Source organism: Muntiacus reevesi, chromosome 2, assembly GCF_963930625.1.
Source record: "Muntiacus reevesi chromosome 2, mMunRee1.1, whole genome shotgun sequence".
Lineage (NCBI taxonomy): Eukaryota > Metazoa > Chordata > Mammalia > Artiodactyla > Cervidae > Muntiacus > Muntiacus reevesi.
Window position 1 is genome coordinate 30875268 of NC_089250.1, and position 21948 is coordinate 30897215.

The 21948-nt window shown below is 38.8% G+C and overlaps 1 protein-coding gene across 6 annotated transcripts in view; it reads right to left on the reverse strand.

The window, feature by feature from the left end:
- TRDMT1 (tRNA aspartic acid methyltransferase 1) overlaps positions 1–21948 on the reverse strand; it is a 93989-nt gene that overhangs the window by 36021 nt on the left and 36020 nt on the right. The window contains exons 1-2 of one of the 6 annotated variants that reach the window (XM_065921178.1): positions 19249–19369; positions 16926–17034 (exon numbers count right to left, since the gene is read on the reverse strand). The exons of 1 other annotated variant lie outside the window; for it this stretch is intronic. Coding sequence is in view for 2 of the 5 variants with exons in the window: in XM_065921177.1 (XP_065777249.1) it covers positions 19249–19312 (64 nt within the window). In the remaining 3 variants the exon portion in view is untranslated. Of the gene's footprint in view, positions 1–2682; positions 2714–16925; positions 17035–18219; positions 18261–19248; positions 19388–21948 lie in introns of those variants that run through there. 4 more of the 6 variants (XM_065921179.1, XM_065921177.1, XM_065921176.1 and 1 more) reach the window with 4 other exon arrangements.

Sequence of the window (21948 nt, forward strand, 5' to 3'; positions counted from 1 at the left end):
TTTGTTCCTCATCTTCTAACATTAATACAATTCTGCTTCCCACTACCACTGGAAATGCTTTTAGGTAAGTTTTGGGAAGTTTCAGGTAAAATTTTTTTTTAATAGCTTTATTAGCATATAACTCACATATCACAGAATTCACTCCTTGAAGGCTTAGGTAAGTTTTTAAATGGAATGAAAAATTAATTTGTGTCCAATATAAAAATTTCACAGACCAAAAATTAAAAATGTTGACAGATAAGGAGAGAACATAAGAAGAGCAAAAGAAATAATTGCAAGGGTATGTCTTCCTTCATTGCTGCTGAAGAAAGGCGTTTTCATAATGCTTTCTGATTCAGAGAATTTTGGTATAGTCTTAAAATAGCAGTCAAAATTTGTAACTGCTGTTGTATTTTGCAATTACCACCCTCTTTGCACTTCTTTCTCAAAACACATACAAACCCAATTATGTATAAACCCTGCCCCAAATCAGTAGAAAATGTGAAGAGTTCTTGAAATAAAAGTATTTGAGAGGTCTTAGGAAAATCATGAAAGTATTACAAAGTTAAATAGGAGCTCCAAATAGCTATTTCTTTAATAACCATTTCTTTTAATAGTTAAATTTGGCAGCCAAATATCAAAAAATGAAAGAGAAAAACATTAGGATGTGAGGAGCTAGGCCACATGTAATAAAGACCTGGAAATAAAAACCAGATCACAGAAGATGGGGCAAAGAGGAAGCAAACAGACACTCAGAAACAATCACAACACTACCCTGAGGCCTAGGAAAGACAATGGCAGAGAGAAACAAGGGGACAAACGCATCCAAGGAAGTGTTTACTACACATCTACTACCAGGCTCAGGAACCTGGGCTAGGACCAACTCTCTCTAGGTACTCTGCTGCCTTGTATATAGGTCACTGGAAGCTTCACGTCCAGTTAGTAATATCATAGGCAGCTGCCTCTGATTGAGTTTAAATCCAATAATTAGTTTATCTGCCTTCGTATAAAGTAAATTTAAGTTCTAAATTATATCTCTGCCAAAGGTATCAGAGAGATCTTGAAACATAAATGAAGAAGGCTTTTAAACAAATAACAAAAATTAGTATGTAAGAATCAATTTGCAAAATCACAAACCTTATAATCAAGGTTAAGAACTAAGCAACTACTAATCATTGTAAGAGAGCTTGGAATTAAGTAAATTTCATTGAACTATTCCTCTGTGTTACTAAACAGGAAGTGTTGTAATTAGCATGATGCCTCCTGCTTGCATTTCTATCATATATACAGCAAGCTGGGACTGCCTGGAGTTAGTTGATGTGATTTTTCTCTTTTTACAGGCTGATTGAAAACCCACAGTGATGTGCCAAATCTGTACCACAATCAATAATTAATTTTATGTTCTTGTATTATGTGCCTGGAAGACATAAAAACTGACAAAAAACAACTGCCAAATGCGTGTTTTATGTGGTGATACAAAAACTGATGAACCAAAAATTCTTTCTCAGAAAACAATAGATTTTTAAAGTCAATAAACAAATGCACTGTGTGCACATATTTTAGACTGTAATAAAATTAGGATCTACCACATGACCTAGAAAGTTATTTCCATGATGAAAAATAAACATACTAAGATCTTCCTGACACTAATTCACCCTACCTTTTCAAAACAGAATTGTTTTGAGGTATGAGTGTGTTACAGAGAAGGCAATGGCACCCCACTCCAGTACTCTTGCCTGGAAAATCCCATGGATGGAGGAGGCTGGTGGGCTGCAGTCCATGGGGTCGCTAAGAGTCAGACACGACTGAGAGACTTCACTTTCACTTTTCACTTTCATGCACTAGAGAAGGAAATGGAAACCCACTCCAGTGTTCTTGCCTGGAGAATCCCAGGGATGGGGGAGCCTGGTGGGCTGCCGTCTGAATCCCAGGGATGGGGGAGCCTGGTGGGCTGCCGTCTATGGGGTTGCACAGAGTTGGACACAACTGAAGCGACTTAGCAGCAACAGTAGCAGCATGAGTGTGTTAAGGAAAAAGTTAAACTATTTAAATAATACTCTTAAAAACCAAGCCTTTTAATTCTACCAAAACCTTAAACTGAGCTCCAAAGACAAGTTGTCTTGGTATTTCTTACTGTATACTTTAAATCTATAGTCTTCAAAAATCTTTGTTAAGCTGCATACACAGATTTTGAAAATGTTTTAAAAATCCAAACAAATATAATGCAATAGATTTTTCCTAAGGAAGCCCCATCACTTTAAGTGGTCCAAGAGTAGTAATTCTCAGAGGGGAGAGAGTTGGGGAAAAAGAGATCCACAGGATCTTTTGGGAAAGTAGAAAGGAAGGATGTGTTTTCAGTATTTTGATCTATTGCTTTACCTGGATTTTATTCATGATATTTCTAGTTTATTATGGATTGCATATTTGTTAATATTATCAGGAAGCATAGATTAAAAAAAAAGGTGAGACACTGTATAATTAGATGAACATAGCATAAATTATTTTTAAAATTGTCAGATTAGATCTACAAGGAAAGGATAAGGGGTATCATATTCCCATTTACATGAGTCTTAAAGTTAAAAAAAGGCAGATTTAGTTATGAGACTTTGAAGTGAAATGTTACACATGTCACTGGAATTACATGCATAATTCCTGCTCTGAAATATGTTTCTTAGTAAGTGGGCAAGAAACACACATACACACCACGTTTGAATAGTGATTATTTTCCTCCCTCTTCTGATCATACTTCCTGAAAAAGCTGGAGGGAAGAACCTCTGGTTGTTGGCAGTAAAAGGTATAAGTACACACTCTACCCGCGTTTCCTAACCAAATAAATAAAAAAGTTTAATTGTTCATACATAGCTAATGTGGGGGGAAAAACATTTTAGAATGTAAATATAAAATTAACTGGCCTCCTTTGAAATAAGGAAAGTTGCTTTTCTTCTTTTCCTTATCATTTTTTTCTGAACTATATCTCATATAGGTGAGTAATTCTTGAATTACCTCATTATAATCAACCTGAAACGTAATCAGATATGTTAACACTGACATCTAGTTGTGAAATGGAAGATCAATTGAGTACATCAAATGTCTATTTCTTTTCATTCAAAGTCAAGCTTAACTAAAACTAAAAAGTATTTAGCAAAAACAGATATGCAAGGATTCTGAATTTAAAATGATCACCAAAGTATATTTCCTACTTCTTTTTAAAGATTCTTGCACTTCAAATATCACAATAGGTTGCATTTCTTTACACTAACAATGAAATATCAAAAAAGGAATGCAAAAAAAATTCCTTTAAAAATCATACCAAAAAATTAAATAAATGTAGGAATAAACCTGATTAAAACTTATATGCTGAGAACTATAATGAACAAAAAAGAACAGGATTCAAAGAAATGGAAAGATACTCCATTCTCTTGGATTGGAAGAATTAGCATCATGAAAATGACCATCCTACCCAAAGCAATCTATTACCCATGACATTTTTCACATAACTGGAAAAAATAATCCTAAAATGTATATGGAACCATAGAAGACCCAGAATTGCCAAAGCAATCCTGAGGAAAAAGAACAAAGCAGGTGGCAAAACGCTCCTAGACTTTGGATGATACTACAAAGCTACAGTAATCAAAATGGTACTGGTGATGTTACACATGTAACAGCGCTGTTACATATGTTACCCATCGCTGACAGATGGTGATGAAGATGAGGTGCATACACACAATGGACTGTTACCTAGCCATAAAAAGGAATGAAACAATGCCATGTGCAACAACATATACGGCACAGTTGATCACACTGAGGTAAACATAAAGTTTATGTGTACACATTAAGCAAAAAAAAAAAAAAAGCCAACTGTCAATGGAGCTATATCTTGATGGCAGATGTGTGATTCTGGGCTGATTCTTACCATTTCCTTTAAACTTTCTTAGATTATTTGTGGGATTTTATTTTACAAAAATAATGTAGTATTTTATAATCAGTAAAATATTTTATATTTTATAATGGGCTTCCCTTGTAGCTCAGTCAGTAAAGAATCTGCCTGCAGTGCAGGAGACCCGGGTTCGATCCCTGGGTTGGGAAGATCACCTGGAGAATGAAATGGCAACACATTCCAGTATCCTTGCCTGGAAAATCTCATGGACAGAGGAGCCTGGTGGGCTGCAGTCCGTGGGGTCGCAAAGAGTCAGGCATGGCTGAGCGACTAACACTTACTTAACATCAGTAAAAAGCAAACAAAAAACTTTTTGTCTTGAAAAAAAGAACTCAATATTTCTCCCTGAAAAACCAAAGAAAAGTAAATTTCAAGAACAGACAAGAATATATTCTCATACACTAGCTACATTCTCAAAACACACACAGGCCCCCCTGCCACACACACACCAGCAAACAGTTGTAACTCAATGCATTATTTTATCCCACCAACACAATAGTCAAAAGAATAAAAAACAGCAAGAATTAAACTGACTGAGATAGGTTTTAAAAGATCAACATATGGCACCAAATATAATGAGTCGAAAGCTATTTAAATATTGTTGTTCTTTAGTCGCTAAATTGTGTCTGACTCTGAGAGCCCATGGACTGTAGCACACCAGGCTCCTCGGTCCAAGAGACTTCCCAGGCAAGAATACTAGAGTGGGTTGCCATTTCCTTCTCCAGAGAATCTTCCTCACCCAGAGATGGAACCTGAGTCTCCTGCATTGGCAGGCAGATTCTTTACCACTGAGCCACCTGGGAAACCCACCTATTTAAATACTTAACGGAATTCAAGAGATAGAAATCTGTCTTCTCCTCTTTCCCCATGGCATCTAAGACCTTCACCTTAAACTCTTTAAAGCCACAACCATGTTTAAAAACACATTTTATTTAAATAAACACATGTAACACAGCCTATTACAGATTTAAACAACAAAGACTATTTTACATAAATTTGCTGTGAGTGAATGAACATCTACGAATTGTTCATGTTTTTGGTGATGCTTTCTCATAATTTAAAAGATGACAATTTCTGACATATTCATTCTGACCAAGTAAATGAAGAAATTACAGATAACATAAGCATCAGTACCCTGTATCTAGTTAGTTGTGAATGAAAAAACAAAGGCTTGTTGTAAAAGTGTAATTATGTTATCAATCATAAATATCCCCAAGATTAAAACTCCTCTCCTGCCATCCTGAGTCCTTCTTTGCTTTATGGCAGAAAGCGAAGACCTAAAGAGCCTCTTGATGAAAGTGAAGGAGGAGTGAAAAATTTGGCTTAAAACTCAACATTCAGAAAACTAAGATCATGGCAACTGGTCCCATCAGTTCATGGCAAATAGATGGGAAACAATGGAAATAGTAATAGACTTTATTCTGGGGGGCTCCAAAATAACTGTGGATGGTGACTGCAGCCATGAAATTAAGATGCTTGCTCCTTGGAAGAAAAGCTATGACCAACTTAGACAGCATATTAAAAAGTAGAGACATTACTTTGCCAACAAAGATCGTCTAATCCAAGCTATAATTTTTCCAGTAGTCATGTATGGATGTGAGAATTGGACTGTCAAGAAAGCTGAGCGTCAAAGAATTAATCTTTTTGAACTGTGGTGTTGGAGAAGACTCTTGAGAGTCCCTTGGGCTGCAAGAAGATCCAACCAGTCAATCGTGGGGGAAATCAGTCCTGAATATTCACTGGAAAGACTGATTCTGAGGCTGACGTTTCAATACTTTGGCCACCTGCTGTGAAGAACAGACTCATTGGAAAAGATCCTGATGCTGGGAAAGATTGAAGGAGGGAGGAGAAGGGGACGACAGAGGCTGAGCTGGTTGGATGACATCACCAACATGACGGACGTGAGTTTGAGAAGGCTCTGGGAGTCGGTAATGGACAGGGAAGCCTGGCATGCTGCAGTTCATGGGGTTGCAAAGAGTCAGACATGACTGAGCAACTGAACTGGACTGAAGTTTTACAACTCTGCACTAGACCAGAAAGCACAGGCTAGTCCTAAGACCTCAGAGGAAAATGCATTTCAATTAACTTCACTGCTCATTTTCCTCCTCCATACTCCTCCTGACTGTATGCAAACCTTTTTCACTAAGCCACACAGTACTCAACAAATATTAGCTATCATTATTTTTTATAATCAAGGCTGTCACAGGCACACCCTAAGAGATCTTTTATTCAAAATGTATGTATGTGCATACGTGTGTGTGTGTCTGTTCACATAGTCCAAGAAAAGATTTAGAATATGATACCTAGTTAGCTTGTTGCCTGCATTTGAATTTTAGCTTCACTGTTTCCAACTATGTGACTTAAACAAATTCTTGATCTCAGTGTCTTTACTTGTAAAACAGAGACAATAAGGTATCTACATCATAGTTGCCTGAGGATTAAATTATTTAATACCTAGAAGATTCTTACATCTGTGCTCACCATACAGTGGTCAGTCAATAAATGCTTGCTATTATTATTATCAAAAGTACAAAGATTTTTAAAAATAAGAATATCAAATGTTATATATATATATATGTATATACATATATATATATATATATATATATATATATGTATATATAGGTGTGATAGGAATTTTCACTGCAGACGTGAATATCAATTGAGGATTCAATGTTTTAGGAGTTTGGCAGTATGTATCTAAAGTCTAAATACTGCTTTGAACTTACCAATTTTATACTTGGGCACATACCCTAAGGTATGGCAGATAGAATAAAGACCCCTCAAAGATGTCCACATCCTAATCTCTGAAGCTTGTGAAATGTTACGTTACATAGCAATGGAGACTTTGCAGATATGACCAAGGATCAAGAGAAGATTATCCTGGGTTATAATGATAGACCCAGTATAATCACAAGAAGGATGAAAGATGGTTAGAGCCAGAGAAGAAGATGTGATGAGGGAAGCAGAGGACAGGGAGAAAGATGTGAAGATGCTACACTTCTGGCTCTGAAGATGGAGGAACGGGTCATGAGCCAAATGCAGGTGACCTACAAACACTGGAAAAGGCCAGAAAGGAGATTCTCTCCTAGGGCCTCCAGAAGGAACCAGTCCTGGCAACACCTTGATGTTAAGACATCTGACCTCCAGAGCTGTAAGAGAATATATCTGTGTTGCTTTAAGCCATTAAGTTTATGGTCAACTGTTACAGCAGCAACAGGAAACTAATACATAAGGCAATAACAGAGACGTAGAGAAAAGACGCACATGATGTATCAATGGCATGTTATTTATAACGATGAAAATTACAAGCAACCTAATTGTGGAAATTCCATAAAATGGAATGTCACACAACCACTAAATATCAAAAGTTAACAAAGACATTTAATGGCAAAGAAAAAGTCAAGATATTCTATGTGAAAAAGCTATAATTTATTTCAGTGTTCATGGACCCATGTAGGACACAGATTGAAAAGATAAAATCTAAATCCTCAACAAGGATTAGCCCTACATGAGCATCATATATAATTTTTAAATTTTCTTCTGCATTTGTCCAGCATGGGTATTTCCTTAGCAGACTATAATCTGTGGAGGAGAGAACAGAGCATGTCTATAGAGTCCCTTGGACTGCAAGGAGATCCAACCAGTCCATCCTAAAGGAGATCAGTCCTGGGTGTTCATTGGAGGAACTGATGTTGAAGCTGAAACTCCAATACTTTGGCCACCTGATGCGAAGAGCTGACTCATTTGAAAAGACCCTGATGCTGGGAAAGATTGAGGGCAGGAGGAGAAGGGGACAATAGAGGATGAGATGGTTGGATGGCATCACCAACTCAATGGACATGGGTTTGGGCAGACTCCGGCAGTTGGTGATGGACAGGGAGGCCTGGCGTGCTGCGGTTCATGGGGTCACAAAGAGTTGGACACGACTGAGCTACTGAACTGAACTGATAGACCCATTACACAGAAACCAGTCAGCAATTATGTCCTGAATGAATAATGAGCATGGTTTCAGTATTTCCCAACTTTTAAGAAACGTATTACACAGTTAAAAAGAGCACTAAATGTAAAAATATTTTTTAAATGTTTAACTTCATTTGTTGTCAAAAAATTAAAATAATCTCACCTAGTAAATTAAATAGTCTTAGGTATTATATTGGTATTACTATAGTCACACAAACACTATGAAATTTAAGCTGGTATGTCCTTTAAAAACAAACCCAACAATATCATCAGTCATTAAAATGCTCATGCTCTATAACTTACTCATTCAAATATTTGTTGAGTATCTCCTTTGTGCAAACACTATTCTTGATGCCTGAGATACAACAGTCAACAAGATAAATCTCTACACGCACAAAACCAACAAAATTCTGACACAAAAACATCCCCACCTGATGGAGATTCCATTTTAGGAGAGGCAATTAGAAACATAACCAAGTCAAACAGTATGATAGGTAATAGTAAGTGCTTAGAGTAAAAATCAAACAGAAAGGGGTACAGGGAGGCAGAGCAGAAGGTGCAGTTTTTGATACTGACCAGGGAAGAACCGAGAAGATGACATTAAACACAGGGACTAAGCATGTGTCTACGTGGGGAGCCGCGTGCCAGGCAGAGGGAACGGCAAGTTCAACAGCACTGAAGTGGGGATGTGCTTGATGTGTGTTGGAGAGCAAGACCCTCAGCCCCACTCCACCCCAGAAGCTAACACTGAGAGTGGGACATTGTGCATGCTTCCTGACTTTTTTCTATGTCCACACTCATCTACATTACACACACATGCAATATTGTACATATATGCCCAAATATGACAACTAGCATAAAAGCCAGTTGCCCATTTTCCATATAAGACTATCCAAAGTGAGACGTAAAGCCATTTCCGTAATACAGATGATGAAAGGAAATGACTTCATATTATATAATTTATTTCATTATATAAACATTTTAAATAACACTTTCTTATTATGTTCATTAAGAAACATTGCTTTATACAATCAAATTTCATGAAACAAGATTATTCTATATGCATCTTGAAATCACGGTCTTTACCATCCATGGAGCCACTTTTTAAGTTATCTAACAATTTTCAGAAGCACATCAATTTCAAAGTTACTTAAGATTTAGCATTTTTTTGAGTTCATGCACGATGATGTCACTGGAAATACTATGCCAACCACAACTACCCACTAGCTATTTGTGATCTCCACAAAGTGACCCCATAGTGTATTGCTTTGTAATGCAATTTCTAGAAGGTTTGTTTACAATGATATCTAATACTTATAATTGTAAGGTCATCTTCCCAAAAATTATCTCTAAACCTTTAAATTCAGCTGTAACATTTTTCATCAATTTCAAGTGACCCCAACAAGCATCCTAAGTGGGTATTAAGTTTTTTCAAGCTAATGTAACTTTTCCAAGGAGTGTTTTCATTACTTTGTTGTTCAAACTAAAATAAGGTAGTTGAAGAATATCAACATCCTTCATGAGAACTAAAATATAAGGCCATATCCTCTTACCAAAGTATAATTTTTGGAGAGAAAATGAATATATTGCATTGAAAAATTTATGACAAATATGTGTTTAAGGGCATATGTATCCATGTTTGGGTTTTGGTTTTGATGAAATCACAAGCCTTTTGATGATACAATCATGGGAGAAATGCAAAAGACAACCTTTTATGTGAAACAGACCTCTGGATTTCAAGCATGCCTCCCTAGCCAAATACTGAAATGCCAACTCCCCCCACCCCACACACACACAAAACCATAACATTATAGATTCACATATTTTTTCCTCAAGCCTGATCACTGATATTCTGACAGATCAAAATTGACTGAAGGAAACCTCACTGGATGGAGAGTAAAGTAGAGATAAATGATCAGCATTAAGGCAAAATCAACAATTCTTTTAAACAACTCAGAAAATAATAACAAAAATAAAATGAGGCCACAAAAACAAATGTCTTCTGAAGAAGCAGAGAAATTTAAAGTACTGTGGAACTTTATTATCTACATTTCAGGGGTTTTAGGACTAAATGTAAATAAGGCAAAATTACTTATTTAGTATCTCTTATTTGATCTATTAATATTAAAGTTCAAGTGCTCCTACTAGAACTGTGTGTAAACCCTTTGAATTATGGGTTCTTTGTGGACTGATATTCACCTATAATTAAGGAACATGCCATAGTCTATGAGGGTCATGTATGTGCTAAAAGGCTGTGATGTTTGTTGCTTAAATGAAGTCTCATTCATTGAGAACAAAGGGATTATTAAATTCACTATGGAGTTTGAACAAAAATCACTAATAGATGCTGAAAAACTATTATGATTAACTTTCTAATGGAGTGGTTTTACTTTAGTCCATGAGTTTTTGCTTGGTTTGTGGTAATTAAAAGTCCCAGAATGAAAAGAACTAGTGAAAAAGTAAAAGCAACTATTGATACAGGTAAAGTAAAGGTATTTACAGTATTTTTAAAATCTCAACATACAATCTACTTATTTCCCAAAGATGTGCGTGCAGGCTCAGTCAGTCAGTCATGTTCAACTCTTTGCAACCCTATGGACTGTAGCCCTCCAGGCTCCTTTGTCCATGGGATTTCCCAGGTAAGAATACTGGAATGGGTTGCCATTTCCTCCTCCAAGGAGGACCTCTCTGACCCAGGGATCAAACCTGCGTCTCCTGCCTTCTAGGAAGATATATATATATATTTTTTTGCTTTTAGGCAGGATAAGAGCAGTTTGGCACTATTTCTGAAGATCATGCTTCAGAAATACTGATAATTTCCCAATGGCAAAGCAAAAAGCCAAAAGAAATCCTAAGAAGGCTCCAGACACCAACAAATACCAAATTCTACATGCAATATTAATTTAATAAACCTTTATGATGATAATCATTCTGGAGTCACTCACAGATGTACTCTCATATATCAACCTCTTCTTTTCAACTTTCCATACAAAGAAATAACATTTCTTGACAGGAATAAAGTTAAACTTCCAATTATTTTTACCATATCTCATTATTATAACAACATATGATTAAAATTCTACACTGAGTTAAAACTAACTTATTCTCAATAGGTGTGATCATTCTGAGAAAAGTTCAAATGTCTTATCATGTGATACAGGAAAAAAATCTCTATTATCTATTAAAATTTCACATATAATCACACACATAAAAACTTTTCATGCTTCAATTGGTCACTCTCCAGCACACACACACATTTGTTCTGTATCTTGCATAACACCTTTTTACATCCTTTAAAAGTTATCTATGGATCAACTTTGGGAAGTACTGATTTAGCTCATCCAAAAAAAAAAACAAAAACAAAAAAGAGAGAGAGATCTTCATGATTCAGACTTAATATCTAAGCTTAAATTTGTCACAGTATAATGGTATCTACTTCAAGCTATATATATATTTCATGGCAAACGTGACCCATGTTCACCTATTCATTCCACAAATATGTGCAAGTGATGTTCTAGACAAAATATATCCTATTATGGAATTATATTCTAGTTGTGGGGGTGAGGGGGTCAACCAACAAATAATTAAGTATATAATTAAGTATAATATGCCTAACCATGAAAAGTACTATGGTAAAAATAAAGGAGAGTAAGTCAGACAGTGTGAAAGAAGAACCTGGTTATATTTGTATGTAGGTTGGTTAGAGGAGGTCTCACTAGCAGCAACCTGAAGAAAATGAGGGAGCAGGTCTGGGACACATCTGAGAAATCATGCTTCTAAACCAGAAAAGAGAGACAATGCAAAGGTCCAGAGATGGGAGCATGCTTGTTTGTCAGAGAAACAGACAGGAGACTGGTGTTATGGACTGAATGTAAATGTTCCCCCCAAATCCATATGTTGAAACTTTACCTCCCAGTGTGATGGTGCTAGGAGGTGGGGCTTTTGGGAGGTCATTAGGAGGAGAAGTAGGTGAATGAGGCTGGAGCTCTCATGAATAGCTTGCTTCCCCTCTGCTCTACCAAATGAGAACACGATGAGCAGGCAGTACTCTGCAACCCGGAAGATGGCCCTCAGCAGAATTCAACCATGCTACCATGAAGATCTTGAACTTCCCAGTCTTCAGAACTGTGAGAAATTAATTTCTATTGTTTATGAACCTCTGGTTCATATTGTTTATGACTCATATCGTTTATGAATCTCTGGTACTCTATTGTTGCTGTTGCAGTTCAGTCGCTCAGTTGAGTCCGACTCTGCAACCCCATGGACTGCAGCACGCCAGGCTTCATTGTCCTTCACCATCTCCCAGAGTTTGCTCAAACTCATGTCCATTGAGTTGGTGATGCCATGCAACCACGTTTTCCTCTGTCATCCCTTCTCCTTTTGCCCTCAGTCTTTCCCAGCATTAGGGTCTTTTCCAGTGAGTCAGCTCTTCGCATCAGGTGGCCAAAGTATTGGAACTTGAGCTTCAGCACCAGTCCTTCCAATGAATATTCAGGGTTGATTTCCTTTAGGATTGGCTGGTTTGATCTTGCAGTCCAAGGGATTCTCAAGAGTCTTCTCCAACACCACAGTTCAAAAGCATCAATTCTTCACCCCTCAGCGTTCCTTATGGTTCAACTCTCACATCCATACATGACTACTGGAAAAACCAGACCTTTGACTAGATGGACCTTTGTCGGCAAAGTGATGTCTCTGCTATTAAATATGCTGTCTAGGTTGGTCATAGCTTTACTTCCAAGAAGCAAGCATCTTTTAATTTCATAGCTGCAGTCACTATCTGCAGTGATTTTGGAGCCCAAGCAAATAAAGTTTGTCACTGTTTCCATTGTTTCCCGATCTATTTGCCATGAAGTGATGGGACCAGATGCCATGATCCTAGTTTTTTGAATGTTGAGTTTTAAGCCAGACTTTTCACTCTCCTCTTTTACTTTCATCAAGAGGCTCCTCAGTTCCTCTTCGCTTTCTGCCATAAGGGTGGTGTCATCTGCATATCTGAGGTTATTGATACTTCTTCCGGCAATCTTGATTCCAGCTTGTGCTTCTTCCAGCCCAGCGTTTCACATGATGCATGTAAGTTAAATAAGCAGGGTGACAATATACAGCCTTGTTGTACTCCTTTCCCAATTTGGAACCAGTCCATTGTTCTATGTCTGGTTTTAACTGTTGCTTCTTGACCTTCATACAGATTTCTCAGGAGGCTGGCAAGATGGTCTATTATTCCCATCTCTTTAAGAATTTTCCAGTTTGTTGTGATCCACAGTCAAAAGCTTTAGCGTAGTCAGTAAAGCAGAAGTAGATGTTTTTTTGGATCTCTCTGGCTTTTTCTGTGATCTGATGGATGTTGGCAGTTTGATCTCTGATTCCTCTGCCTTTTCTCAATCTAGCTTGAACATCTGGAAGTTCTTGATTCACGTACTATTTATTGAGTTTCCTAAAAAAAAAAAAAACCCCAATAGACAGGTCCTGACACAAATTGGTTATTATTCATTAACAAGGGAGAAGTAATTTGATGTGTGGAATATAGTAATAAATACTCTGCTGCGAAATATGTATTCATTATTCTTCATATAAAAGATAGTTAATTCTATCATCCAATGGAGAGTTTTGATGTTTGTTTTGAAATACACAAAATTCATTCTATGCATCTCTTCTTTGTATTTCAAGTGCAGAGAAAAATCAAACTAGGAATTCCCATAAATACTAAATAACAAATGATACATATTTTTTTAATGGGGCATATTTTTCCTTGTTAGCCTTTGTGTGTGTATGTGTGTGCTCAGGTGCTCAGTCCTGTCTGACTGTGGTCCCATGGACTGTAACCCACTAGGCTCCTCTGTCCATGGAATTTTCCAAGTAAGAATACTGGAGCATGTTGCCATTTCATACTCCAGGGGATCTTCCTGTTTCTCCTAGCTTTATTTTAAATCTGACAATAAATCATATAAAAATAACTGGGAAAATAGACAGAAAGAGGGCAATTTTACAATCTCAAAGATAAATAGAAAAGAAAATTAACAGTTCAAATTTCAGTCCCTTACAAATGATGTTTCAAAACTACCCCTAGGTGACAATCAGGTCTACATTTCATCACAATGTACTTGCTCCATCAGTTATAAGCACACCAAATCACAAAGTAGTTTGGTAGAATCTTAAGTTGGCATATAAGTCACTGAGAAACACGAAAGATTCAGAAAAATTAATAACTAATGAGTGACAAATGAGAGGCTTATAATTTTAACAGAAAATATTAAAGCCATGGAAGACCTTTCAAAATCATTTGGGAGGCAAGACTTTTTGCTTTTAATACTATCCCAATAGTTGACTAGATAACATAACAGTAATCAGTTACAGCTTTCCTTTATTCATCACCTTAAATCACATTTTACTTTTCCCTGATACTAAAAAAAAAAAAAAGATTCTTATTTGCTAACCATTTATATTTGCAGGTGCCTTTGCAGGCTCCACTGCTATATAACTCATGAGACAACTTTGTCTGCTGCTTTCTGAAAGATGTTGTTACTTGGAAGATTCTCCTTAGCCAAATGAGAATTCATTAGCCAAAACTTTACAGGCTATGCAGGCATAAATAATACCAAAGTGGTAACACAGGGTCCCTGTACAGGGGCAAATGTGTCTTAAAGGATGCCATGACACTGCCAAGCTTGTGGCCATCCAGAATCTTTGCCTGCGTTTCATGTCTTCCAGAATTTTGCCACATTACAAAACTGGAGCCAGAACGCACTCTCCTGGCTTCCTTAGTTTGGCAATGGTACCTAATGTTCACCAACCAATTGCATCCATACATGACTTCACTTCAGAAATAGCCATGTGAGGGAGCAAATGAGAAAACTCATCTCTTTTGGTGTGAGAGGTGGTCAAGATCTTTCACGGCAAAACTGTGATGGTACTTGTCACATCCAGTCCCCAGCGTGACTGGTAAAAGCTGTGAGGTCCGTGTGATGACTTGTGGGGCAGTTCCCTCTTCACCTGATATATTTGGATGTCCTGTAAATTCTGTGGGCTTCCAAATGTCTTTTAATAATTTTTCTTCTGCTGATGTTAGCTGGAGAGTGGACTCTGGTTTACAACTAAGAATTTTGTATCATACAAAAATTTGGACTAAGAAAACTGGTTTTATCAGCGTGATAGTAGAGTGATTACCAATTCAATAATAGACTCAACAGTTATCTACAGAAACCCTGTCACTAGTGTGCTTCTGTGTTAGAGGCTATGCTGTGCTTTGTCATTCAGTTGTGTCCAGCTCTTTGTGACCCCATGGAATCCATGGGGATTCTCCAGGCAAGGATATTTGAGTGGGTTGCCACATCCTCCTCCAGGGTATCTTCTCAACCCAGGGATCAAACCCAGGTCTCCCACATTGCAGGCAGATTCTTTACCATCTGAGCCACCAGGGAAGCCCAGAGGTGTACAGGAGGAAATAAAAATACCACAGGATGAGGAAAAAGTTAATATATGGACATACAGATACAAAATAAAATTAAAAGAAATTTAGAAGATACAGAAGTATCTGGGTAGTTACTACACCAATACAATAGCATACTGCATATACAGCTAAGGATGAGAAATGTTTATTGAGGTATTAAAATGTCCATGGGGTTTGGGGCAAATCTCTCATGCTGCCAAAGAAATTAAATAAACCTTTTATAACTACTACAATAAAAGTTAGTTATGAAAGAGGAAATATTTGCAAATCATATAGCTCATAAAAGATTAATATCCAGAATATATACAGAATTCACACCACAGAAAAAGACCCAATTCCAAAATAAGCAAAGGACTTAAATAGACATTTCTCCAGAGATACACAAGTGGCCAATAAGAACATGAAAAAATGTTCAACTTCTTTCACTATTAGGGAAAATGTAAATCAAAACCACAATGGGATATTTTTTCATACCCATCAGGATGACTATTATCAAAAAAAAAAAAAGAAATAAAAGGAATAACAAGTCAAGGACATTGAGATAAAGAGATTGGAACCTTCAGACACTGCGCTTGGGAATATAAAACTGTGTAGTCACTATAGAAAATAATTTAGTGGTTCCTCAAAAAGTTAAAACACAGAATTACCACATGATCCAGCAATTCCACTCCTGAGTAAATATTCAAAAGAACTGAAAACAGAACACAAACAGATAGATATATACCAATGCTTACAGCACTATTCTTCACAATAATAGCCCACAGGTGACAGCCCACATGCCCATCAACAGATGAATGGATAAACAAAATATGGTATATGCATGTAGTGGAATATTATTCAGCTGTAAAAAGGAATGAAGTACTGACATACACTAAAACATGGATGCACCTTGGAAACACTACAGTAAGTGAAATACGATAGCTATAAAAGGACAGATATTTATAATTACACTTATATGAGCTATCTAGAATAGACAAATCAGAAGAGGCAAAGTATAATAGTGGTTACCAGGTGCTGGAGGAAAGGAGATGGGAGTTGTTCTTTAATGTACAGTTTCCACGTGTGATGATGAAAAAGTTCTGGAAACAGAAAGTGCTGATGGCTGCACAGCACTGGAAAGATAGTACTTACTGCCACTGCACTGCACACTTAAAGATGGGTAAATGGCACATTTTATGTTACGTATATTTTACTGCAATTAAGTCAGTTATAACCTGTATCTAGAAAACTGTCAAAATTTAAATTCCATCTTATTCCTGTTGGCTGCTTCTTATTGTTATTTAAGATGTAGATTCAATTAATGGATCTAATCAGAAAAAAATGGCAGCATTGTATGGTTAACAGGTGGGGTCAAGAGATCTAGGTTATAATACTGACTCTACCTCTAACTAGCTTATTACATACTTAAAACAAGGCCTGACATATAAAAAGTCCTTAGTAATTGTTGCAGTTAACCACCATTGTTACTAGTTTGCATTATTATATATTAATAAAAACCCCATGGAGAACAGTAACATATTTTATTACAGAAAAATTTTAAACTTTAGTACATCAAATAAATGAATGTTGGAAGACAAGAAGCAATATCCATAATATGCCAACCTCAGGCCAAAAGATGATGGAGCATCAGGTAGAGAGGCCATAGGAGGGGTACTGTGGATCACAGGGTCAGCAGAAGGAGGCTGGTCTGCAGCAGCCACATGTTACCGAGCTGTGGAAGACAAAATGCAGCTGCAGCGTGAGAGCCTGTGGTTAGGGCACGTGGGTGGAGACGACAGCAAAAGCTAAGGCCAGAGCATTAAGGGGAATTCTGAAGGTCTGAGGAACAAAGAGAAAGAAGAACTTCAAGTCTGGAAAAGAGAAGCAGGCCAGAGTGGCAGATAAGGCTGAAGAGGTGGACAGAGGCTAGATCTCATAGGCCTTCTATGAAGAGGGGACTGATTCTAACCTCAGAGGGAGACCACTGACCCCAGGGAGTGACACGATCCAGCTTACCAGGTAAGAGATCACTTTGTTACCAAATGGAGAAAGGATGGTGCAGGAAAGCAGAGTGGAAGCAAGCAGGGGAGCAGTTGGGAAACTATTTTAATAATTTAAGTGAGAGATGATATAACTTAGATTTGGGATGGTAGCAGTAGTAATAGAAATATGTATTGACAAATTCAGGTTACAATGGGTAGTAGGAGGGAAAATATCAAATTATTTCATTAACCCCCAAAAAACACAAATTAAAATTATACAACTTCCCCTAACAAATTCATAAAGGTTAAAAATGGATAATACAAATCCTGAGGAAAATGTAGTTGAAGGAGGCACTCAAATCCTTTGAAAAGCAACCTGTTATATCAACAAAAGTCTAAAAATTCTCAGTATTTTTGACTTAGCAACTAGCACATAGTCTTTCATTAATTAATTTGACTTCTGGAAAACATGCTAAAGAGAAAACCAAAATTAATGCTCAATAATTAACTGCAGCACATTTAAACTTGCAAAAAATGGGGGGGGGGGGATTAACACCCAACATTTAAGGAGTGGCTGAATTACAGCACTAAATAACCTTTAAGGGGCTTCAAAGATAGGCGGGTAAAATGCTGACAATCTTAGAAAATTAACTAAGAGCACAAGTAATGCTAGTTTTGTTTTCTTGCTGGTAAGTTTTGTTACTTTACATAAAGAACTGAACACAGAGAGCCATCAAATAATTGGTAATAAAAATTTAAAAGTCTAGAGACTTTCCTGGTGGCTCAGAGGGTAAAGCTTCTGTCTACAATGAGGGAGACCCGGGTTCGATCCCTGGATGGGGAAGATCTCCTGGAGAAGGAAATGGCAACCCACTCCAGTATCTCAAACTCAATATACATGCTTAGAAAACTTACGCGCTCAACTTAAGACATACTGTCCGTATATTACAGTATTAGTCTCGTGTTACCCTTGGTACTAAAAAAAAAGGAAGCAAGGAGGTTTCAGTTTTGTGGTTGTCATGGTAATTTAAGAATAAACATACACGTTCCATGTCTATTTGTCACTCTACAACTCCAGTGCCTAGCATAGAACCCAGAACTGAAGAGGGGCAAACAGCCAAAATGAACCTTGCAGTTCCAACTTAGCAGCAAACAAATCTAAACCCTCAAAATGCAAGAGGTACATGAGGAAAATATTTACAATATATGAGTGGTTACAATGTACCGGGCATTATTAAACATTTTAACCACTTTTTATTTAATGCTCATAACGTTTCATCTCTGAAAGAAATACTTGTCACATTGTAAAACCAAGACACAGGTTCAAAACCGTTAAGGTCACTTTTCAACGAAGTTTGAACTCAGCTCTTCTGGCGCCTAAATGTATCTAGACCAGAAGTAACAAGACGTTTCTTTTCAACCGTCAGAACTGACTAGAGTTGTTTTCTCCAGGCGTCCCGTGCGGTTCTACTTAGTGTTCACTAACTTCTACCCCGCGTGGCAGTTATCACTTGGAAGATCCAAGCCCTCACCAGCAGGACCCTGCCCAGCGTCCTCCCCTCCCCGCTGGGAGTTCCTCGAGGGTCAAGGACCGAGTTTCCGGGCCTCTGGGTGACAGCCTCACTCAGAATTGGGGTTTGGCACAGGGCGGGGGGCTCGCCACTCCCGCTCTGTGGGCACCATTTTGGTTCGACTTTACAACCAAGCCTTGAGGATCAGGGCTCCCAGCAGGTACCCCTCCCGCCCTTCGGACCCGGCGGAGGAAGGGAGTCTCCTCGCCAAGGGACAGCTGGGGCGCCGCGCGGGCGGTTTCCAAGACAACCGAGCAACTCCCCCGCCCCTCCCCCACAGACCGTTTCCCCTCCAGTCTCCGCCCCTAGTGCCTCAGCGCTCCGCCCCGCCCTGGACCCCGAACTCTGAGCAGCTCCGACTCGCAGATGGAAGTGGCGCCCGTGCCTTCTCACCTCTGAGAGCCTGGTGCATGCCCCCAATTCCACTGTAGAGCTCCAGGACCCGCAAGGGCTCCATTCCCGCGTCGCCACCGCCTCCTCCTTGGAGCTAGGCCTGCCGGTCCCGTAGCTCCTCCTTCCCTCCGGCCCCGCCGCTCCCTCATCTCTGGTTCCGCGGCTTTTTAGTTCCCCCCTCCTAGGCTCTGGCTCAGGTCTTCACAGAGCAGCCTTGGGGCTCCGGGACTGGCAAGGCTAGGCAGGTGGACAAGAGACAGAAGGCACCAAGGCCTCTCAAGAGAATGGGGACCACCCCATGGCTTGATTTACTCTCCATCTTCCTTCTAAAGTGCCTTGAGAGGGAGAAAGAAAATCCTGGACCCAGCAGATGGCCTGTGCCTCAAAGTCAGTTAACAGAGTTTAGAATCCACACTCAATCACTTTTCAGGCTTGCTGCTTTTCCGTCCCTTGAAAGCCAGAAGCGTCCAAACCTTTCTTTCATTAGGCTTGAACATGTACCTCATGCCTGGGTGCTGGGCCTTAGCTTGAGTGATGGAACTAAATCAGCCTCTTAGCCACAGAAGGTCCGAGAGTTACAGGGGCAGAAACCAGCACAGGTGCTCCAGAGGTCCCCTGTGAGATAATACAGGGAAGCTCTGGGGCAAGCAACTTTAACTTGGAAAATACCCCCAAGATAGGAACTGCTGTTAATATAACAAAGAGCTATTTAAGTCATCGAATGCAATTTCACATGCCTGATGCACAGTGTCAGAGTCTGGAGCAGAGAAAGGTTTGTTGCAGGGTGAAGCAAAGCAAACAGGTGGCGCATGCTCAAAAACCCAGAACTCTCCTAAGCGTTTCAGCGAAGCAGTTTTAAAGGCAAGGTAAGGGCCGGGCACCATTCTCAGATTGTTTGATGGTGGTCAGTCTTTAGGTGCTAGAAAGTCTGGAGCTAGTGCTCAGCATCATCAAGTAGTTACTTTCTTCCATTTGGTGGTAGTTTCAGGATCTGAAAAACTCAGACAATGTACATCAGATACTAATCATCTGGGTTCTTCAGAGAGGAGCTAAAGCAGAGGCTATGGAGGAAGAGGTAGGAGGGCCTTATAGGGTCCTGTTCTGCGGGGAGCGGCTTGAAAGAGCTGACTCTGGGAGCTGCCTTGATTATCGAGGGTTCCTTCAAGGACATAGCTCTCTGTCCCGCCACCCCTCTGAATTTCCTATCCAAAGATAAACACAACACTAGTAAGCCTTGAATGCACACAGGACGCAGACAGACAGCCTTTTTACGATTACCCCTAATCTAAATCAGGATGCCATTCCTGTGCTCTGACGCCTAGTGAGAGTTCTAATTATTGTTATCTTAAGATGATGTACATGGGGAAGAATTTTCTTTGTGATGTCTCCTTCTTGGTTTAAGTATAAACGAAGCTTAGAGAAATAAAGGAGCATCGTTGACTGCAGCGATCCTCTCGACCCCATCTGTCCTGTGTCTTTATTTCTTAGCCTAAAGGAACGCGTCGTGTTGCTCGCTGAAATCTCCCGGCTGGTCCGGCAAGTGGCGCCCAAGCGTGTGGCTCGTCGAAAGTTCCTCTTGGCCGCTACCCGTTGGAAATTGTGCAGTAAGTAAGTAAAAGGATATTTGCTTGAATATTGTGGGGTAGGAAGGTTTATTGTCGAGAGTATAAACTATGGGGCAAGATCATAGTCGTCAGTTGTTTGTGCATATGTTACAGATAATGTTGAAGCATCGGGGAATGCAGGTTACTAAAACAAAATTGCAGACTTTTCTTAGTTTTGTTGAGGAAGTATGTCCCTGGTTTCCACAGGAAGGGACTATGAGTTTAGAGATATGGAAAAAGATAGGGAAACAGATTCAAACATATTATACTCTCCATGGACCTAATAAGGTTCCTGTGGAGACATTTTCATTATGGTCTTTAATAAGAGACTGCCTTGATTTTGAACATGAGAAAGGGAGTAAATTAAAAAACATGCTCTCACCTGAAGATCCAATTTATGCTACTCCTGAAGTTTATGCTACTCCTGAAGGGAAAAGACCCACAAACTTTGAATTAGAATCTGCCAAACCTTTGAAGGAAAATGAGGGAACATTGACTCCAAAGGATGAGGAAAGTTTAGAGGAACAGGCAGCTGCTTACCATAAGGATGATCATTGGGAATTACTTGTAACTGATGATTCAAATGTGCAGGCAGCAGCTGCCCCTCCGACAAAGAGTCTGGAGACACTCATGCAGCAATTATTAATAACAATAAAGGAAGACACTGGGCAAAAGATTGTAAATCAAAGGTAAATGAAACTATGAAAGTCATGGGAGCGTTACAACCTGGCTTACCTTCCCCCATGGCTATTCCAAGAAATGCGCATATAATAATCATAGACCTAAAGGATTGTTTTTATACTATTCCCTTAGCACCTCAAGACTGTCCTCGATTTGCCTTTAGCGTTCCATCTGTTAATTTCTCTCAACCAATGCGCCGCTATCAATGGAAAGTTTTGCCTCAAGGTATGGCTAATAGTCCGACTTTATGTCAAAAATTTGTTGCAGCAGCATTAGAAGAGACTCGAGTAAAATACTCTGATGTTTACATTTTGCATTACATGGATGATATACTGCTGGCACATTTTGATGAAAAACATCTGTTAGTAGCTTATGCCTTCATGGAACCAACTTTGAAGGCTGCAGGGCTTATAAT